Genomic DNA, 18,808 nt, shown 5'->3' with positions numbered 1-18,808 from the left:
AGCTAAGATACTAAGGCGTATAGGTATTACGTCTGCAGACTCAACAAAGTCACCAACCACCGAGTCTCCTCGCTGGAAAGACACGGTTCGCCTTCTGCATGTGTCTAGTCTTGGAGATGCTCACAATCCCCGGTTCTTCCTCGCTCCGAAATCCAGCTCCGGTCGCAGATGAAATAATTATCCGAAACGACGCTTGCGTACATCCGTACTCTTGAGAGCTCTCCAATTTCCACTGCTAGGGCACCATGGTTAAATCTACTCATTGATTGACTCGGGGAGGTTATATTGATGGTTCGCATCCGTGAAAACAATGCCTTTTATATAGAACTATCATACACGCTTCGTATATACACATCCTGTCTTAAATAGCAGGACAACACATGCTAGTCCTCATATTCATATCAGTATGTTTTCCTCACGTTCAGTCAATACTAGTCTGGTCACCGTCGTTGCTTCTCACGCCAGCTATTGAGCGCCTCTTCCCAGCTGGTCGACGAGTCATTGCATCTCTCTGTCACTAGACCCCAAGTACGAGAACGTATGATCTCTTCGACGCTACGCTGATTCCGAACCAAATTTGCTAGCGACTCGGTTCGCGCTTCCCGAGGGAAGAAACGTGAGGAATACGGGTCGAGTCGCTCATCAACGACTCGCTCTCGGTCTCTTGCGGATTCGGTCTCTCGAAGAATCAGATCCGGGTCATCCGGATCAGGACTTGTAGCCACACCGGCGCAATAGTTGATCACATCTGAACGAGTTTGCCACGCGGGAAATAATGCGTTTTCCTTAAAGGTCTGACAAGCAGCCGAGTCTATCGATTTCCCTGCTTTTGAGTCTGTTTGACGTATCGCGGTCGAGGAAGGATCGAACCCCTCTTGGGAGGGAGTGAACAAGGCGTTTAGATTCTGGGTTATCGAGTCATCTATTGTAGACCTAGAGAGGCGTAGAAAATCTTACAGGCCCAGAAAATTTGGATGAGTACTTGCTACCACCGTCTGTAGCTGATAAAGGCCAATGCTGAAACATACCTGTGAGCAGCTTCTCATTGAAGCAGAATCGAGGGCTAAGCTCAGGAGCCGTAGTTGATGAGGCCCTCGACATCTTTTGGCTCTCACGCTTTTCAGTGTCTCGGTCTACCTTGACCTTCTTGGACCAAAACCACTCCAGATTGAAAAGAGCAATACCAACAGGGAATTAAATTAATGGATGTTCGCTGCCGAGACGTGAAAAACACCAGAGCACCACCAATGTTCAAAAGCGGGATCCCACCCTTTCAAATCTCGACTGTATAGATTATCGAGGCACAGATGTCCGGTAAGTGTCTTGAAACTCGTTGTCTTTGTGAGCATCGACGGAGTATGGATTCTCGCAAATGAGTGAGTTCCTTCAAGGACTGGCCCGCCTACCGTACTGCAGCCTCCAAAGGGAATCATAAGTTCTTGGCCTGATCAGGCTAGCAGCCATCGAGTAGTTCCAGGTCACGGGACTACGAGACTCGTAACGCGTTTGGTCTCACATCAGCATACTGCACTTACAAAATACCCTTTGGCGGTTGGAATCTATCTTAGTCGTGGAAGTGATTGAGCCCATACCGTCGCCATGCCTGAGCTAGCCGAAGTCTCCCGTATCGTTCACTTCATCCGCCAGCATCTTGTCGGAAGGACACTCACCAAAGTATCAACCCAAAACGATGACATCGTTTACGGTAAAGTAGGCACCACTGCATCTGAATTTCAGAATGCTATGGAGGGAAAGAAATTAGTGGGTGCGGGACAGCAAGGCAAATACTTTTGGATCGTTATGTCTTCGCCACCCCATGCTGTCATGCATTTTGGTATGGCAGGCTGGCTCAAAATCCGAGATGCGGACACATATTACTACAGAACAGATAAGCCGGAAGACAAGGAGTGGCCTCCAAAATATTGGAAGTTTCTGCTGGAAACGGACGGTGATCCCAAGGCTCAAGCAGCATTTGTTGATTTCCGCAGGCTTGGTAGGATAAGACTCGTGGATTGTCCTGCGGAGGAGATTCGTGCACACAGCCCTCTCAAAGAGAACGGACCAGACCCAGTAACCGATAAAGACACTGTGACGGAAAGCTGGCTAGCGAGCAAACTGAAGAGCAAGAAGGTACCCATCAAGGCTCTTCTTCTAGATCAAGCCAACATAAGCGGAATTGGCAATTGGATGGGGTTGGTTCCTAAGTCCACTAGAATACTCACCAATATAAGACTAACTGCTACCCAGAGACGAGATACTGTATCACGCAAAGATACACCCGGAACAATACAGCAACACTCTACAAGACGATCAGATAAAACAACTGCACTCTGCAATGCATTATGTCTGTTCAACTTCAGTGGACCTTCTAGCCGACTCAGAACGCTTTCCAGAAGACTGGCTGTTTAAGCATCGGTGGGAAAAGGGAAAGAAGAATGTCCCATCGGTTCTGCCTAACGGACAAAAAATCACCTTCATTACCGTTGGTGGTAGAACAAGCGCCGTCGTCCCCAGTGTACAAAAGAAAACCGGGCCTGTGACTAAAGATGCAAATGGCCAGGATGCCAATGACACGCAAAAAAGTTCTAAGAGAAAGCGATCTGTGGTACCTAAAGACGAAAGTGATGCGGAGGAGGGTATAGACGGACCCAAATCCAAGAAAAGAGGGTACAAGCGACAAACAAAGAAGCCTATCAAATCTGAGGAGACTGAGGACGTGAAGGCCACAAACATAAGCAGGAGGCGTTCAACACGTCTTAAAAAGTAAAGTTGCCCTATGTCATCTCTTTGTACTTTGTACATTTTCTATTATATCTGATTTCTGAGCATCATATTTACATGGAATGATGGACATTATGTGGATTTCGTTGGGGGGAACCGTAGAATTTTTCGGTTTCGAATGAGATATTTCAAGACACGGATCAGATCCCAAGTCCATGCAACCTCTTGCGGAAAACCTCAAAATTAGTGGTTCTATTCCCTCCTCCAGGTACATTGTCCAGCACTGCAAATATAAGAGTTTCCCACCGGCCTTGAAACTCCTCTTCTTGCAAAACCTCCGCCCAGCAGTCTGCGACCTCATTATTTGGGTTCCCAAAAGCTCCACAGCCGAAAGCACCCAATACAAGCTTTCGATGCTTGTTATATATAGCGACACGAAGGATAGAGCGCATTTTGTCTTTCATTAGGTCTCGATCGGCGGCATATGTGTATCTTGGCAAGGCCGCTCCTTTTTTAAGTTGCGGCCTTCTTACCGCAGCCACGCTGATCACACTAACAACAGGGAGAAGTTCAGGCTTGCTTAAATCCATAACCCTGTGCCCGTTGTTGATGTTCTCTCGGAAGACGACAACTGAAGGCGAGTAGATAGCGTCGCGCTTTCCAATGGGGTAGTATGACTTTTTGAGAGTAGAACTGAGACTGCTTCGATAACAAAGCTCCTCTTCTTGGGCAAGAGCTCCATTGAGCCACCCCCCTCCCGCGTGTTTCTCGCTAGCCATATTTAAGACGCATACATGCACCGCCTGTGTGCTGTTGGAGACACAAGGAGTGCTCTCAAGGCTGAGGGCCACGTCGAAAGTGTCCCCACTTAAGACTTCGACTTTCGTAGTAAGCCTTGGGTTATTATGCCTCGGTTCCAGGGCTGGCATCCTGGCATGCGGGTAGTAGTGCGCATTTGCGGGAGCTTGGGGTTTCAGCGCCAAAACGCCGGGGAGAAGGGATTGAGTCTCTGCTGCAATCAGTCTTAAAGCATCCTTTCTCCCAGTGGACTTGGAGTTAACAGCGGCTGACATAGTCGAAGTTCCGCTGTCACCTGAGTTGCTCGGTACTAGGTAATGTAGGTAATGTTGCCAAAATGACAAAAATGACAAAAATATATTTTGCTGAATTCACGACTGAGCATCGGCTGTGCACGTTTCTGAAGTCTGGGCGAAAATAGACAATTTAAACTGGGTTCTTATAGAGGAAACACGAGTAATGAGTCACTGTATTTATACTACCACGACGTGTCATATGCGACTCAGCCTCAGGCACCGTCCTGTAGTTGCCTGAAAATTTCCCGATTCGTATGCCGACTATCCTTGTAGGCGGTGGGCTTATCAGCGCCGATCGCGGGGGTAGTCTAATCCGCAACACGAGATTCGTCGCCACATGAGCTGACAAAGCGTTCATTTATCAACCCTTCGATCAATGTCTTCCTCATTCGCCTAATAATCTTTCAATCCATTCCCAACTTCTTTCCAGATTTATATTCACATTTTCGTTATGCTTCACAACCAAAGCTGAAAATTTAATTTATTTTGGACTGTGCTTCTTATCCGAAGTGGCAACTGAACATCCAGCGGGGACGCCGCGTCTGCTTTCACAATGAGTGCAATACTGTCCGCAGACGACCTGAATGATTTCATCTCTCCTGGTGTTGCATGCATAAAGCCAGTAGAAACTCTTCCGCAGAAGGAGACAGCTTCAGAGGTATACTAAAAGCGCGCTTCACTGTGATCCCCCCCCAACTTTGATTGCAGATGATGATTTATAATTGAAAGTAGAACCCTTACGAAGTAACGAAGGAAGACAAAGTTCTTGCCGAAAACCTTCCACCGGCGCAGATTTCATTGACGGATTGCCTTGCATGCTCGGGTTGCGTTACTTCCGCTGAGGCAGTATTGATCTCAATGCAGTCTCATGCGGAGGTTCTGAACACTCTCGATGCGTATACGGAAGTACCATTGAGTCGCAATCAAAATAGACCATCCGTGGGTGCTTGGGACACAAATGATAGCCAGAGTCGGATATTCGTTGCAAGTATCAGTCCTCAAGTACGTGCAAGCCTAGCAGCGACATACGGCATCACGGGGCAGGAGGCGACGTACATGGTCGATCAATTCCTCAGTGGTCCTCATGGGTTGAGGTCTGGAGGCAAGCATGGCAGCGGTTTCACCTGGGTTGTTGACACGAACATTATGCGTGAAGCAGTTCAAGTTCTCACGACCGACGAAGTAATCGAATCTTTGAAATCGAACGACCCATCTACCTCATCAAGCGATCCTCTCCCTAAAAAACCAGTCTTGTCCTCGGCTTGTCCAGGATGGATTTGCTACGCCGAGAAAACTCACCCATTTATTCTTCCTCATTTATCCCGACTGAAGTCTCCGCAGGCATTGACTGGCACTTTTTTGAAGACCGTCCTGAGCAAAACGCTTAATGTTCCGGTTTCTCGTATATGGCACTTGGCAGTGATGCCCTGTTTTGATAAGAAGCTCGAAGCCAGTCGGGAAGAACTCACGGACGTTTCATGGAATATCACCAAGGGTCAGTCCTCCTCCGAATCTAGTGCACCTGTTCGCGATGTCGATTGTGTGATCACTACACGTGAACTTCTCACTTTAGCTTCTTCCCGCGGAATATCTCTTCCATCATTACCGCTGCAACCCTTACCTTGTGCCTTCTCACCGCGGTTACCTGATGAGACTCTTGATGCTTTCTTGTTCTCCAAACATTGTTTGTCAAAACAAACTATAGAGACTGGTACCTCTGGGGGGTATTTACATCATGTTCTCTTAACATTTCAGGCCAAAAACCCGGGCAGTGAGATTGTAACGCAGAGGGGGCGAAATGCCGATGTGGTGGAATATACGCTCGTTTCATCTAAGGGCGAGACTCTCATGAAAGCCGCCCGTTACTATGGCTTCAGGAACATCCAGAACCTTGTCAGGAAATTAAAGCCTGCCCGTGTGTCAAGGCTTCCTGGTGCAAAAACAGCTGCCGCTTCCGGAAGCGGGAACCGACGACAGCCGATGTCTCGCAACGCTGCCTCATTTGGGTCGGGTACTGACTACGCTTATATAGAGGTCATGGCTTGCCCTGGTGGCTGTACGAATGGGGGTGGCCAAATTCGTATCGAAGATGCTAGAGAGGCTAGCTCAAACTCACAAGCCGTAACCCCGGCAGATACTGCTAATGCCTCTTCAAAACCATCACCCCATGAACAACGTTCGTGGCTCGCTCATGTGGACGAAGCATATTACTCTGCAGAATCGGATACAGAGACTGAAGCCTATATGCCCCGATCGTTGTCTATCTCAAAAAACGAGACTCGAGTCCATGGGGCCTTGCGGTACTGGTCAGACCTGATGGGAATATCCCTTTCCAAGATGGTCTATACCACCTACCGTGAAGTGGAAAGTGACGTGGGCAAATCTCAAAAAGAGCCGAATGACACTAAACGGGTCGTCGAATTGGCGGGAAAGATTGGTGGTGGGTGGTAGTTTGGTATTATATATATTTGGTGTTATGATGATTATACCCTGATGCATATTGACGGTTGATGAAAATTCGTTTGGCATTTTTGCTACACCTTTACACAGAACGATACCAAATGCTTTTATGTTACACATGCAATGGGCGATTATTGTGGGAGGCCATTTGAAAGAGTTGTATATATACAGGATAAAAAGCATATGGGATAATTAAGTATGAATTTCGAACGAGTCTCTCGTGTTATTTACATTTTGATCAACGATTTCAGTAAATAAGTGACTGGGGAATTGAGTAGCAGTACCTTATCATAGCTGCGATCTTTTGACATCTACAAAATAGGAAAAATGATGAGAAGCAACGTAATTGGTCAATCACAATTACTACCCCTAAAATGGTTAGTCCATCTGCACTTTGAATCTTAGGCAGCTGAGTCATCAAGCTAGATTTGCATAAAAAGTTCCATCTAATTCCCCTCCATTTCCAAGCGACAGACTGTCTGACCGCGGTGCCTCTCGCAGAAAGAAGCATCTTCCTCATTACCGGCCACGCCACATTCTCTTTCGTGCAACCTCCCGAATACCCACAACGGTCATCATGTCTCGCGAGGCCTATCAGGTGCCCACGGGCGGCGGGCAGAATGCCTTCAGCGCTGATGCTATGGGTGCAGGCTCGATTGATGGTCCCGTCGTTGCTTACCTCTGTGGCGAGTGCAATTCTCGCGTGTCACTGAAGAGAGGGGACCAGATCCGATGCAAGGAATGTGGCCATCGTGTGCTGTATAAGGAAAGAACGAAGCGGTGAGTTTTGTTGGCTTTGGCTTTTATTCTATCTGTTCTGTTCTCTCTTTTTGGGTTCTCTTCTTCGTGTATTCGGCCCGTACGGTTTACTGATCGTGGTGATGTAATAGAATGGTCCAGTTTGAAGCCCGATGAAGTCAGATATTATTGAACACGGAAGTAACAGGCGATGGATGGGTGGGTGGTCCTGAAATTACTTCTTACGATCGTGATGTGCATTTTGCGGCGCTTTGGGAGTTTTGTGGTTCAATTTATCAATATCGGGATTGCAGAGATTAGCTCGGGGTGAAATTCGTGGATAAGGGAGTAGCTCCATTGTCTGCGGTATGGTTGTGGAAGCAAGTCCTTGTATAACCATAATCAGTCTATATTGCTTGAAAATCTAATTCGTCCCTTGATTGTCCTGATCTATCTTGTAAATTTTGAAAACAAATACCCGAAATTTGAAAACAAATACCCGAAATTATGCTATAAATAAGCAAGTTAAGAAGAGCAAGAGGAAATCAATTCCCAATGAGCTGACGTGTTGAAAATGGTATGAGTCATACAAAGAAACTCTCAGCTTGGGGAAATAACTCTACTGGAGCTTATTGGAAACTTCAATGAACTTTTCAAACGATTTGAGAGCTGCACCGCTCTCCACGGCCCAACGTGCTCTCCGGACACCCTCCTTCCAACGTCCTCCACCAGGTCCACGTTCGGTAACTACCTGGCCATCATCACCGGGGCCCATATTGCTAGTGTCGGCCTCGCAGATACCAGATGTTACCAAAAGGGCCGCCACATTCATGAGGACGAAGGTCAGGATCGGGTCATCAGGAGGTAACTCGTTGCGGAGGATGCTCATGAGCTTGGCGGCATTGTCTTTGGGCATTTTTCTTCCATAAACTGCAGTCAGCGGGTGAGTTGGAAGGCCGAAATCAGATGGATGCAGCTGGAAAGTTTCCAATTTCACCAAAGAACGCGGAATTTGCCCTGAGCTTTCCTCCTCGTCATCGCAGGAGCATTCATCCGAGCCCGTGTAAGCCGGATTCGGGTACTCGGAGAGTTTCCAGCAGTTTGTCTTCCCCGCACAGCTGATCTCATCCATATCCTCCTCACCGCAGACAACCAGAGTCTTTCTGCATCCAGTCTGTCGTAAAGCTTCTGCAAAGACAGGGCCGAGACTCTGGTAAGCCACGCCAACAACACGGGCCTCCAGGGCCCAATCAACAGGGTTGGCCAAGGGGCCCATGAGATTGAAGATTGTTCGTAAACCTAATCCGCGGCGAACAGGGTTGGCGTACATCATGCCGGGGTGGAAGTTGGGTGCAAACAAGAACGCATAATTAGTTTCTGCGTATACCTGCGCAATATTTTTGGCGGAGACGGCAGAGATATTCGGAGGAACCGGCGCAACAGCATTGAGAACATCGGCGGACCCAGAGAAGGAGGTTTGAGCCCGGTTACCATGTTTGGCCATCATGACCAGCGGCGACGCAATGATGGAAGCAGTCGTAGAAATATTGAACGTGGAGTGAGAGTCTCCGCCGGTCCCAACGATATCGCACTTGAGCAATCCCAAAGACGTTAGGCCAACTCAAGAATTCGAAGCCATTTTGACAATGGACACTTACCAGGCCACCTTTATAGGTGCCTTCCCTCTTCCCACGAGCTTTAATAGTCTGCATCAGTGTCGGCCTATCGACCTGAAGGGCAGCCTCCCTCATTCGGCGAGAGCATTTGGCAATGACCTCTGCATCTCGGTCTTTCCCGGTAGAATGCAAAAGCGTCAGCAAAGCTGCCGTTTGAATAGGAGAGAGGTGATCCTCGAAAATCAATGCAAACGCTGAGGCAATATCTGCTGCGTCAACCGGAAGCTCTCTGGTGGGGTAGGCAAGCTTTTGAAGTAGGGGAGATATAGAGACGTGTTCTGCCTTTTGATCGTATGCCTGGGCAGACATCTTGCACAAATGTAATGTACAGAGGGGCCTTGGGAGCTCTGTGGTGCTATGGAGCTAAGTATAAAGAGGGTTGATAGGATTGACTCATTGCAAAGTATCAGCTCAGCTCAGCTGTGTTCCCCTCCCCTCCATAGCTAGGTGGATCTGCATGAGTAGTCATCCCATGGCAGAACTACACCGCCTGGTCATCGGCCATGCCGTTTCGGGAACGCAAGATTTCGTGATATTTTCCTTGCCCTTGGATCTACCAAAAACAGACCTTTGCCGTCGGTACCGCCCAGTTCTGGGATCTTTGGCTCAAATCTTCATCTACAGGGATTGACTGCTCTCCCCATCACTTCTGCCACAATGCCACCACGGGTACGCCTCTCGGGTGGCCGAATCCCCCAGCCGCTGCGGCAACACAGGCTTCGTCAATATTACCTGCCCATGGCGATCAGATGCGCTACTACTGCCGCAACAGCAACAATGCCAAATCCATCGATTGAGCAGATGACGAAATCTGCTGTCCCTATCGCTAAATATTCTCCGTCCCAACCTCCTTCGCATCGCAATCCTGAGTACCGACGGTCGCAACTGCTGCGGCAATATACATCCCTCATCCGTACGACGCCCCTAATGGTCTTGTTTCAACATGACAATCTCCAATCGGTGGAATGGGCCGCAATTCGACGAGAGCTATCCAGCGCTATGCAAAAGGTGGATGAACAGATTGCCTCTGACGGTCGGAACGTTCCCGCACTGGCTCCTCATGTTAAGGTGCAAATCATGCAAACCAGCATCTTTGAGGTCGCACTACGCATTGTCGAGTATTTCCGGCCCAACCAAGAAGCAGCGGCAGGGGGTCAAACCCTCAGTGCGGTCCATTCGGCTACACAAACATCGGCCGAAAGTCCTCTACTCGGATTGAGGGACGACCCATCTCTTACGCACGACCTCTCCCGTGCAGCTCACGATTCTGTCATGCACATGAAGGGCAAGCACGAGCTCTCGACTCTTCTTATTGGTCCTATCGCTGTTCTCTCGATCCCAGACGTGTCCCCAGAGCACCTGAAGGCTGCACTAACAGTGCTCGCGCCCAAGGCTTGTGGTTTCCCTGTTCCTACTCGAAAGGCTAACCCGGGATGGCACGAGCTTCCTGTTCAGAACGGTCTGAATAAACTGGCTCTCCTTGCCGCACGTATCGATGGTCAAGTGTTTGATGCTGATCAGACGAAATGGGTTGGTGGTATCCAGGGTGGCATGGATGGTCTGCGGTCACAACTCGTCATGGCCCTGCAGAGTATGGGATCCGGTATCACAAACTCCCTGGAGGGTGCTGGCAAGAGTCTCTACTTCACCCTTGAGAGTAGGAAGAATATCTTGGAAGAAGAGCAGAAGGGCCCCGAGGGCCAGAAGAGCGATTCTTAAAAATGTAGCTCAACCCGTTTGCTTCCTATGTATAATACTACTTTTGCATTTTTCTTCTTTTTTGGAGCACCCTGATTTTCCTTTAGCACATGATTTTGGGTTCAAGAAGGGCCAGTTTATTGAATATAAGATTCGTGTAACTTTTGGAGGTGGCTTTTGTATGCGTAGCTGTCGATGACTGTCTAGACTATAAAATGCATGAAGTGCTTCGTATGCATATAGTTTCTTGAGTTTGGACACGACGTCGGCACCTTACATGCTCACACGTTGACTACTTGAAGTTCTCTCATGGATTGTTAACAATTAATTCAGAAGGTGAAACAAATATCGGGGGAATCGAATTCATCATAATATTGACACTAAGTTAAGTACGCTACGATATAATTATCCATCAGTTTTAGTGTCTATTTATTGCTTATCTTGTCTCAGCTTCAGCCGCGCGTTCATGCCCACAATACAGCGGGCAAGATCCCAATCCCCGTCCAATCCGACCCAGTCCGTGACAAGGATGCCAGTAGCCCAATCACCGTCACTTTCACCATGATTCCGACAGAGATGATCGACTGCGGCCGGGTTAAGCTTGGCTGCGATCTTTTCGGGCCAGGTTCCAAGCTTCCAGAAGTTGCTCGCACTCAGAAAGTTGATGTAAAAAGGGTGCGCACTGGTTGCGTTGGGGTCTGGAAGGACACCAAGCGGATAACAAGTTTTGGCTGCTCGTTGACAATGCTCCGTGACGTACTTGATCTTTTGCCCGATGTTTTGCGTCTCCTGGACTTCGTAGAAGTCCTGGATGCAAATCTGCCCACTAGCACAAGTTGCATTCGCGCAATTATCGGCCCAAGCGCTGGCATCGATACCCCAGCCGCGGCCGCCATGCTCGTCTTTCAGGTTCTGCGGGATATTGAATCGACGCATAAGAACGACTTTTCCACGCGCCTCTCCCAGCGTGGGAATTTTGGGTTCCTTGTACCAGGAACTTGCGTAATGGTCATGGAGGATTCGAGCCAGCTGTTCATCTGTGTGCTCGCCAGGGCCCTCACGCTTGAGAGAGATGATGAGCGTTTCCGATGGGTTCTGATTAAGGAAGTCGTCCACCTCACGCATCAGGTCTCGGAAGTATTTATTCCCCGTCAAAGAAATGGGGAATACGCTGTGAACCAGGATCAGTTCATCCTTGGAAGGTTCGTTCGGGTACTGCGGCTGTACGCGGATATCGAAGAATCGGACGCCATTTCGGAGCTGCTCTCGAGGACCGACTGCCTGGCAGCGAACGGAAGGTGGTGCAACGTGACACGTGGGAGAGTTATGCGTGCCAGGGATAGAGAGAGAGGAGAGCAATGTGCTGTCCTTCAGCTCACCCATCCAAGCATGCAAGTTGGCTGAAGAATAAATTGCGAGGTGAGATTCAGGTGTGACGTAGACACCGGTCAGCTTAAATCTGGGATTCTCGCACTGTGCCTTCATAGTGGCGGATTCCGCAGTAGGCACTGGAGTTTGAATCTGGTGTTTCTCTCCATCTACTTCAATTATCCAGCGGAGACGCTCTTTCTCCGAATCGATGAAGGTGCGAAGCTCCGTCTTGACGGCCGTGAAAGGTTCCACCCGAATATCAACATCGTTGTGCTCAAATGGATTGGCATCGTCACTGAGAACTGCAACAGGCTCCGCAGCGCGGGTGACGTTGGTGGCGACAGTAGCTAGAGCTCGAGTGAAATTCTTGGCCAAGGACTGTATGTCATCGCGGAGTTTCTCTTGTGGTCGAAATCTCTCAATGCGTTTCAGGGTGATAGGGGTTGAAGTGAGATTGCGAATGGTCAAATGTTCTGCCACCATTGTCGCACGTAATAGAGTCAATGCCCTGGGTGTGAATTGAGTAGGGGAGATCAATGAAAAGACGGGAGGAAAAATAGGTAGGTAGTCAACACGATTCCGAGCAGATACTAAGTAAGAAATCTCGGCTCGCTAGGGCCGCTGAGCCTAGAAGAAGACCCTCCGTATCAGGCTACTAGGCAAAGCACCGGCTATTATTGGCCTGGGAGGTGCAGGATGAATTACAGTATCTTTAGCACTGGAGACTGACGAGAACACTAGTCCCAACAGTGGCTGGAATCCGCCACCTAGGATCTCCCACGATGCAAATAGACTCGCACTAAAAAGTTTCTAAATCACCCGACCGTGTTTCCCTACAGGGCAGGGGCCACGCAGGTCCCTATACGCAGCGCAATGGCCATTAATATGTATTCCTGAGAAGTAGACTGTAGCAAACATGGGGATTGTCCTCAGATTGGGTAAGAGTGGTCATTCTCGCAATTTCCTTGGGTTTCGGGATCCACTGTCAGTACTTGTAGATGACGACACTCTATGGAAGTAGTGGTGGAGTTTAGGAGGTTCCCATTAACAAACACACTTTAAATAGCTACCTTTCACTGGGTCTTTTTTAAGGATGACAATCCGATCCCAGTAGCTCTAACCATAGTCTTTTTCCAGATCCCTTCATCCTATAGAAAGCAACATAGAACATATCGCAGTGCTGGGCTGAGGAGCGTTTTTGACCGGTAAGCTAGGTAAACAGCGATCAGGTTTCATTTCCAGTCTATCAGCTATGTATGACCTTTTAAGGCTCAAGAGTCTTCCTGAGTGGAATCGAAGCCTTGGCTAATCTAGAAATTCACCAGCATTCAAAAGCGCACAGGTGAACAACCCAGGGGCCCACGATGCAGGATGCGGAGTAATATCACGTGACATGACAGTGGGTGCGGCTATCGTCGGCGCGGAGAAGCGCATTGCGGAGGGACAGCAGTAATGATAACTGCCCTCCATCTCGCTCTTCAACCATGAAGCGTCTCCCTGGTCTGGATACTCCATTAGCCTCTGTGTATTCCTGAATTGAACTTGCTCGTGACTTGAACTTGCTCGACCATGAGCTTGTCACGCTTCGGTAGAAGCCTTTCCTGCTCTCTCCGGTCTAGTCGACCTTACAATCTCCTGCCAATTACCCGTTCCCCGGGTTTCTCGGTTCGTTGCCGCAATTTCCATGCTGCAGCATCACTATGGGGAATTAAGTCCCAGGTTTTGAAGGATGTTGGTGAAGGTATGTAATATTTCTTCCTGATGTCTACTTCGGACTTAACCTGAATCCTATCTTCCCGCCCTCAGTCACTGTCCAATGGCTTACTCTGCTTCCATTGCCTAGGAATCACGGAGGTTCAGATTATCCAGTGGTATGTGGAGGAGGGCGCATATATTGAAGAATGGAAGCCTCTATGTCAATATCAATCGGATAAAGCCGTTGACGATGTAAGTTCTTCTCTTCCTTGTCCTTCAGATAATCCAGGCGCGGCAGCTAACGGAAATAGATTACGTCAAGATATGAAGGTGTAGTCAAGAAACTTCATTTCCAAGCGGACGATACGGTCCCCACGGGAAAAGTAAGAGCATTCAAGCCCTCCGAGGCCCGGAGAGTGTATTTGCTGACCTGTGACACTTTATTCCCTGACAGGCACTCTGCGATATTGAAGTTGAAGAAGGGAAATATCTAGATGATAATTCGTCGCCAGAGCCAGCCCCAGAGCCAGCCCAGCCCTCCCCAGCCCCCACAGACACCCAAACAAAACAACCCACAGAAGGGATTACCTCTAGTACTCCTGCAGATATGACCCAGAATAACAAACCGAATTCGCGATATGCAACGCTCGCAACTCCAGCGGTTCGCGGCTTACTGAAGGCCCATGATGTCAACATCGAGGATGTTCTGGGAACGGGCAAGGATGGGCGAGTTCTGAAGGAAGATGTTCATCGATTCGTAGCCTCGCGTGACTCTGCAGCTGCAACAGCACCCGTGGCGGTATCTACACCGCAAACAGAGACTGCTGTCAACTTGACGCCCATTCAGTCCCAGATGTTCAAGACGATGACCCGATCACTCACCATCCCACACTTCATGTTTGCGGATGAGCTGAACATCAACCAGGTAAATTCCATGAGGAAGAAGTTAGCCAGCGACCCCAAAGATCCTCAAAAGATCACATTCCTTTCATTCGCCGTCAAGGCAGTTTCCCTCGCACTCAATGAATATCCCCTGCTCAATGCTAAAGTCGACACGAGTAATCCTGATAAACCGCAACTCATTATGCGACCAAAACACAACATCGGTGTTGCCATGGACACTCCTCAGGGCTTAATTGTTCCTAATGTGAAGGACGTCGCTAACCGGTCACTTCTCGAAATTGCGTCAGAAATCTCGCGGCTAAGTGCTCTGGGGCGAGAAGGGAGACTCACACCTGCAGACCTCGGCGGTGGCACGATTACAGTTTCGAACATTGGAAACATTGGGGGCACCTACGTATCACCTGTGATTGTATCCAATGAAGTGGCCATCCTGGGTATTGGGAAGACCAGAACCATTCCGATCTTTGACGATGCAGGCCAGGTGACAAAGGGCGAATTGGTGAACTTCAGCTGGTCCGCAGATCATCGCGTGGTGGATGGCGCGACCATGGCCAGGATGGCCAACAGGGTCCGAGGATTTGTCGAGTCTCCAGAGCTAATGCTTCTAAACCTACGGTAATCCATACATAGATATTGGTTTGTTTTCTGTCCTGTGAATCCAGTGAACGAGGCCACTTTATAGAGAACATGACTGAATAGACCAACAAAACCCCCGTCTATATATTTTCTGTTTTGTATGGGTGATAGAAATGCTAGGTCCTTATGCATATTCACGGGTAAGCTGCAAGGACTTCTGTCTTCGACACTGTGGATTTACGGTCCAATTCGATCCTGTTAACGCACGAACTTTCGTGGTTACGTCGCTTTGGCGCTCTGAGCCGTCTCTAGAAGTACTTCCTCTTCTCCCTCCACCACCTCTCCTTTTCTTCTCCCTTTCCCTCTTCCCATTCCAGCTTGTTTATTATCTCAAACCATCAATCATCCCATCAAGATGGGGACCCGCGGCTTTCTCTATGTTCGTTGCCGTGGTAGATACTTTGTCTACTATAACCATTTTGATTGCTATCCTGAGGGTCTCGGACAAGCTATCATTCAGGAAATCCCCGAGGATCTGGTCAATTACCGACGTAAAATAAACATTGCTCGTTTGATCCCTTGCTAATCGCTAACCGATAGATCTCTGGAATGGCTGGAAATGATGAGAGCGAGATATGCTACCCTTGCGGCCCAGTTTGAAGAACGGTGCCTTCCAGTTTCGGTCAAGGGTGATCAACCAGAGTCAACATCTTCTCTTCCTGAGCGATACACGAAGAGCTATCTCGCTGTGGACGACCACCTTGAAGGGCCGCCGCTTCGAGCCCTGCTGCCCGATGTGGTAATATTGTTTATTGAATGGACTTACACCCTTGATCTTGATCGGGAAATTCTAACAGTGGACAATTCTATACACTACAAACTGTCTAATATTCCACATTCTGGTCGCTGGATTAAGTACATTGGCAGCGATGCCCACCGTCGTCGGGCTTTCCGGACAGGCACTCCCGACGATATCATCAGCAATATTGCCTGGCTACCAGAGGTAAAGGAAACCTCAAAGAGCGGATACAAAGCCCTCAATATTGAGACAGTCTCTCCAAAAGCTCTTGTTTCTTACTCGACAGAAGTCTTCGCTCATCGAGAATCCTTGCTATGGACTATTTACTCACTTGCCCATGAGCAATCTTGTGGACTGCTGGATCAGTTTTTCCTAGATTGGAAACCCAGCGACTTTCTTTTCAGGGAGATGGCATTTGCGTTTTTGTCTATTGCGGCCTGAAAAATTTGCTTCGAGTGTCCCGAACCTCTCAACAGAATTACCAGCGAGAAGGATATTTTCTAGTCCCAGAAGCCAGGCTCCAGGCAGGACAGCAGATCTTGCTTCCAAGGTTCTTACGCGAGCCCCATATTCCTGGCGTCAAACCTAGGTCAGCCCCCGAGACCACAACCTACTGGTTGGGAAATGTCCCTGTTTACCTAACTAGCAAAATTAATTTGGCTGATGCCGAGGAGGCAGCTAGTGCTGAAGTAGTGCAAATTGGTCTTCAAATGGGCCTAAAGGACTTTTATGCCATGGTATATTCCATCCTGGATGTCGTCCTGATCCACCTCCAAACTAAAGATAGCGGAGAAGCTCATATACAGAGGGCACCTCTGATGGCTATGATCTACTTTGATGACAACAACTCCAGGTATGCAAATAGACCTCGTTCAAGGGCATTTTATCCTCTTCAAAGGCCTACCACCGATCCTAAGTCCGATGTTAGCTCTCGCCTCAAAGAACATGTTCTGGAAACTGAAACCCCCAGCGGTTCGGGGGTTGCTTCCGGTTCAAAGGATGAAAGTGGAAAACAGAACTACGATATTTCCACTACACTTCTTAAAGAATCATACGCGGATGAAGACTTTACCTTCAATATGATGATGCGCTTCTTTGATGCAGCTTCCAAACAACATCTGGCTGGCATGAAGTCTCGCATTTTTCCTAATGAGATTCTGACTACAATGATGCAGTTTGCAGATAGTCGGACATATCACACTATGCGCAAAGTCTCTGCATGCTGTCAACGGTTAGGTGACCGCAAGATCCGATTGAATGAAGACTTCGTTGTGATCGGTGTTGATCAAGCCAAGGAGTCCGAGGTCTTCATCTTGAATAATTTGCGTACAGGCGTAAATATACGCTCAAATTTGAATTTCAGTGAGGAAAAGTACTGGCGTTCTACTAAAAAGGATGGGATATCACTCGAATTGAACCCTGTAATCGGGATTGCCGACCCCACAAGGATGAGTATCATGGATACTGTAATTCTGTGCTTTGCAAAAGTGGCATCAGCAGATCCACCGTACACAGAGGAGATTGAGTTGCCATTTCAGTAAGTATTCTCCTATTCGACATAAAAGGCAAATTATCGACCGTTTATGCAGGGAGCAGTTCACCTGCATGGGCGGGAGCCTTGGTGACGCAACATCCAATAAACTCTTCGAGATTCCCGGATACCTCTACCCTGGATCTGTCGAGGACGCTTGGGGCCATTACATCACTGCAGTACTTCGAGATGGTGATAATTCCACCTACAGGTTCGCGCTCATCAATAATGCAAAATGGCAGTGTCTCCTTCCTCCAGGATATCGCCAATTGAGGATGGATCACTATTTTTGTAACGGACTTCAGGTATTCTTACGCCACCCAAAAGATGAAAGCCCCGAGGAGTGGGACAATACAATTAAATACGCCATGTACGAACTTGGCCATACAGCACTCACACGACAACGGGACGGCTATCTACGTGGACGTCCAGTGGTCGTGGCTTTTGGTACCAAGCTGAAATTCTTCTACTTTGCCTACCGTCGTGCAGATTTTCCTGATGTTGCTTCAGATGCAAGTCCAAACGGTGCTCAAATTGGGATCACCTACACGGAACCTGATCGAGACCATCTCCTTATTCAGCTCATCCCTGGAGAAGACCCTATTGATATCCAAGAGAGCAAGGAATGATCGAAACTGGAGAACTGGATTAAGATTTTCCGCGGAGATGATGGCTTTGACACGGAATACAATCCCATCACCGAGCAACGGCTACCGCTGAGAAAGGCAGAGAGGAAACAAACCAGAGAGATTGGCAATGAGAAGGGCAACGAAGAAGAAAGCGATGAGGAATACGATGACAAAGAACACGAGGAGGAAGGTACGGAGGAAGACGATGGGGAAGAAGACGAAGAATAAAATGAGTAAGACAAGGAATCAGGTGACCAATTGTTGGGAATTTATCTGTCACACTAAGATACGCTCTTATGTGCAATGAGAAAGCCAGGGGAAAGCCTAGATGTTGTCCTCTATACGCTTTCTTTCATTTTCTTCCCCATGCCAGCCTTTTGCATGCACTGCCCTCTCTAGCCCCCTTTCCTTTCCTGGAGAAAAAAAACAAATCTAGAAAGAAGCCAGCATCCAATGCGGAAATGTGAGGGTCGAGGAGAAAATTAGGCGATTTGCTGGCGATCAGGCATCAAGCCACAAAAGCAGTAATTGTAACTTGAGAGTTGCTTTCTGTATTTATAACCGCGGGGTAGCACCTAGTCAAAGATTTAATAATGCTGGTAATAATGCATACAAATAAAACTAGCTACCAGAAATCTCGTAATTCAGCCAATCAGTGTATCCACTAAACCTGAGTACCCTCCAGTACGATCAAGCTAGCCAAGGGATTGCAATTCCACAGCTCTAATCCCTCCACGTGGGTCGAATAGAAATGGACGAGTATACGGAGTACCCCGGAGTACTAGCAGTGTACTACATCAATGACGTCATATTTATTAAGTCGTCCGAGAGATCCACCCTTCTGCCTCGAGAAATCAAACAGGTGAAAATGGGATATATTTAAAGCATACAGAAGTGAAATCTATATAGACAAGAAA

The 18,808-nt window shown here is 48.2% G+C and overlaps 9 protein-coding genes across 9 annotated transcripts; 5 read left to right on the top strand and 4 right to left on the bottom strand.

Annotated features, from left to right (window-relative positions):
* Window positions 1-440: 440 nt before the first annotated feature.
* On the bottom strand, window positions 441-1,101 carry ATNIH1004_004508 (MIX23 family protein; the record flags this gene model as incomplete). The annotated part of the gene is made up of 2 exons (XM_033569178.1): window positions 441-811; window positions 1,029-1,101. 2 exons carry the CDS (start codon window positions 1,099-1,101, stop codon window positions 441-443), a joined length of 444 nt encoding a protein of 147 aa, XP_033427984.1.
* A 498-nt stretch (window positions 1,102-1,599) lies between these two features.
* Window positions 1,600-2,767, top strand: ATNIH1004_004507 (putative formamidopyrimidine-DNA glycosylase; the record flags this gene model as incomplete). Its single annotated transcript, XM_033569177.1, has 2 exons — window positions 1,600-2,192; window positions 2,248-2,767. 2 exons carry the CDS (start codon window positions 1,600-1,602, stop codon window positions 2,765-2,767), a joined length of 1,113 nt encoding a protein of 370 aa, XP_033427983.1.
* A 154-nt stretch (window positions 2,768-2,921) lies between these two features.
* ATNIH1004_004506 (uncharacterized protein) lies at window positions 2,922-3,794 on the bottom strand (the record flags this gene model as incomplete). The annotated part of the gene is made up of 1 exon (XM_033569176.1): window positions 2,922-3,794. The coding sequence occupies one exon, from the start codon at window positions 3,792-3,794 to the stop codon at window positions 2,922-2,924; it is 873 nt and encodes a 290-aa protein (XP_033427982.1).
* A 574-nt stretch (window positions 3,795-4,368) lies between these two features.
* Window positions 4,369-6,266, top strand: nar1 (iron-sulfur cluster assembly protein NAR1; the record flags this gene model as incomplete). The annotated part of the gene is made up of 2 exons (XM_033569175.1): window positions 4,369-4,473; window positions 4,548-6,266. The coding sequence occupies 2 exons, from the start codon at window positions 4,369-4,371 to the stop codon at window positions 6,264-6,266; spliced, it is 1,824 nt and encodes a 607-aa protein (XP_033427981.1).
* A 586-nt stretch (window positions 6,267-6,852) lies between these two features.
* Window positions 6,853-7,190, top strand: RPC10 (Rpo12/RPC10 RNA polymerase subunit family protein; the record flags this gene model as incomplete). Its single annotated transcript, XM_033569174.1, has 2 exons — window positions 6,853-7,055; window positions 7,166-7,190. 2 exons carry the CDS (start codon window positions 6,853-6,855, stop codon window positions 7,188-7,190), a joined length of 228 nt encoding a protein of 75 aa, XP_033427980.1.
* Window positions 7,191-7,632: 442 nt separating this feature from the next.
* On the bottom strand, window positions 7,633-8,998 carry TRP4 (anthranilate phosphoribosyltransferase; the record flags this gene model as incomplete). Its single annotated transcript, XM_033569173.1, has 2 exons — window positions 7,633-8,604; window positions 8,672-8,998. The coding sequence occupies 2 exons, from the start codon at window positions 8,996-8,998 to the stop codon at window positions 7,633-7,635; spliced, it is 1,299 nt and encodes a 432-aa protein (XP_033427979.1).
* A 348-nt stretch (window positions 8,999-9,346) lies between these two features.
* On the top strand, window positions 9,347-10,408 carry ATNIH1004_004502 (mitochondrial 54S ribosomal protein uL10m; the record flags this gene model as incomplete). Its single annotated transcript, XM_033569172.1, has 1 exon — window positions 9,347-10,408. One exon carries the CDS (start codon window positions 9,347-9,349, stop codon window positions 10,406-10,408), a length of 1,062 nt encoding a protein of 353 aa, XP_033427978.1.
* A 408-nt stretch (window positions 10,409-10,816) lies between these two features.
* On the bottom strand, window positions 10,817-12,241 carry ATNIH1004_004501 (phosphatidylinositol-specific phospholipase C; the record flags this gene model as incomplete). Its single annotated transcript, XM_033569171.1, has 1 exon — window positions 10,817-12,241. The coding sequence occupies one exon, from the start codon at window positions 12,239-12,241 to the stop codon at window positions 10,817-10,819; it is 1,425 nt and encodes a 474-aa protein (XP_033427977.1).
* Window positions 12,242-13,327: 1,086 nt separating this feature from the next.
* ATNIH1004_004500 (uncharacterized protein) lies at window positions 13,328-17,891 on the top strand (the record flags this gene model as incomplete). Its single annotated transcript, XM_033569170.1, has 8 exons — window positions 13,328-13,499; window positions 13,602-13,705; window positions 13,765-13,836; window positions 13,908-14,971; window positions 15,533-15,935; window positions 16,208-16,584; window positions 16,630-17,268; window positions 17,321-17,891. 8 exons carry the CDS (start codon window positions 13,328-13,330, stop codon window positions 17,889-17,891), a joined length of 3,402 nt encoding a protein of 1,133 aa, XP_033427976.1.
* Window positions 17,892-18,808: the final 917 nt, after the last annotated feature.

The sequence above is a fragment of the Aspergillus tanneri genome (assembly GCF_003426965.1).
Source record: "Aspergillus tanneri strain NIH1004 chromosome Unknown AapTan_3_pilon_pilon_pilon, whole genome shotgun sequence".
Classification (NCBI taxonomy): Eukaryota; Fungi; Ascomycota; class Eurotiomycetes; order Eurotiales; family Aspergillaceae; genus Aspergillus; species Aspergillus tanneri.
Note: the sequence above shows the minus strand (reverse complement) of the source record. Positions and strands in the feature narration are given on the sequence as shown.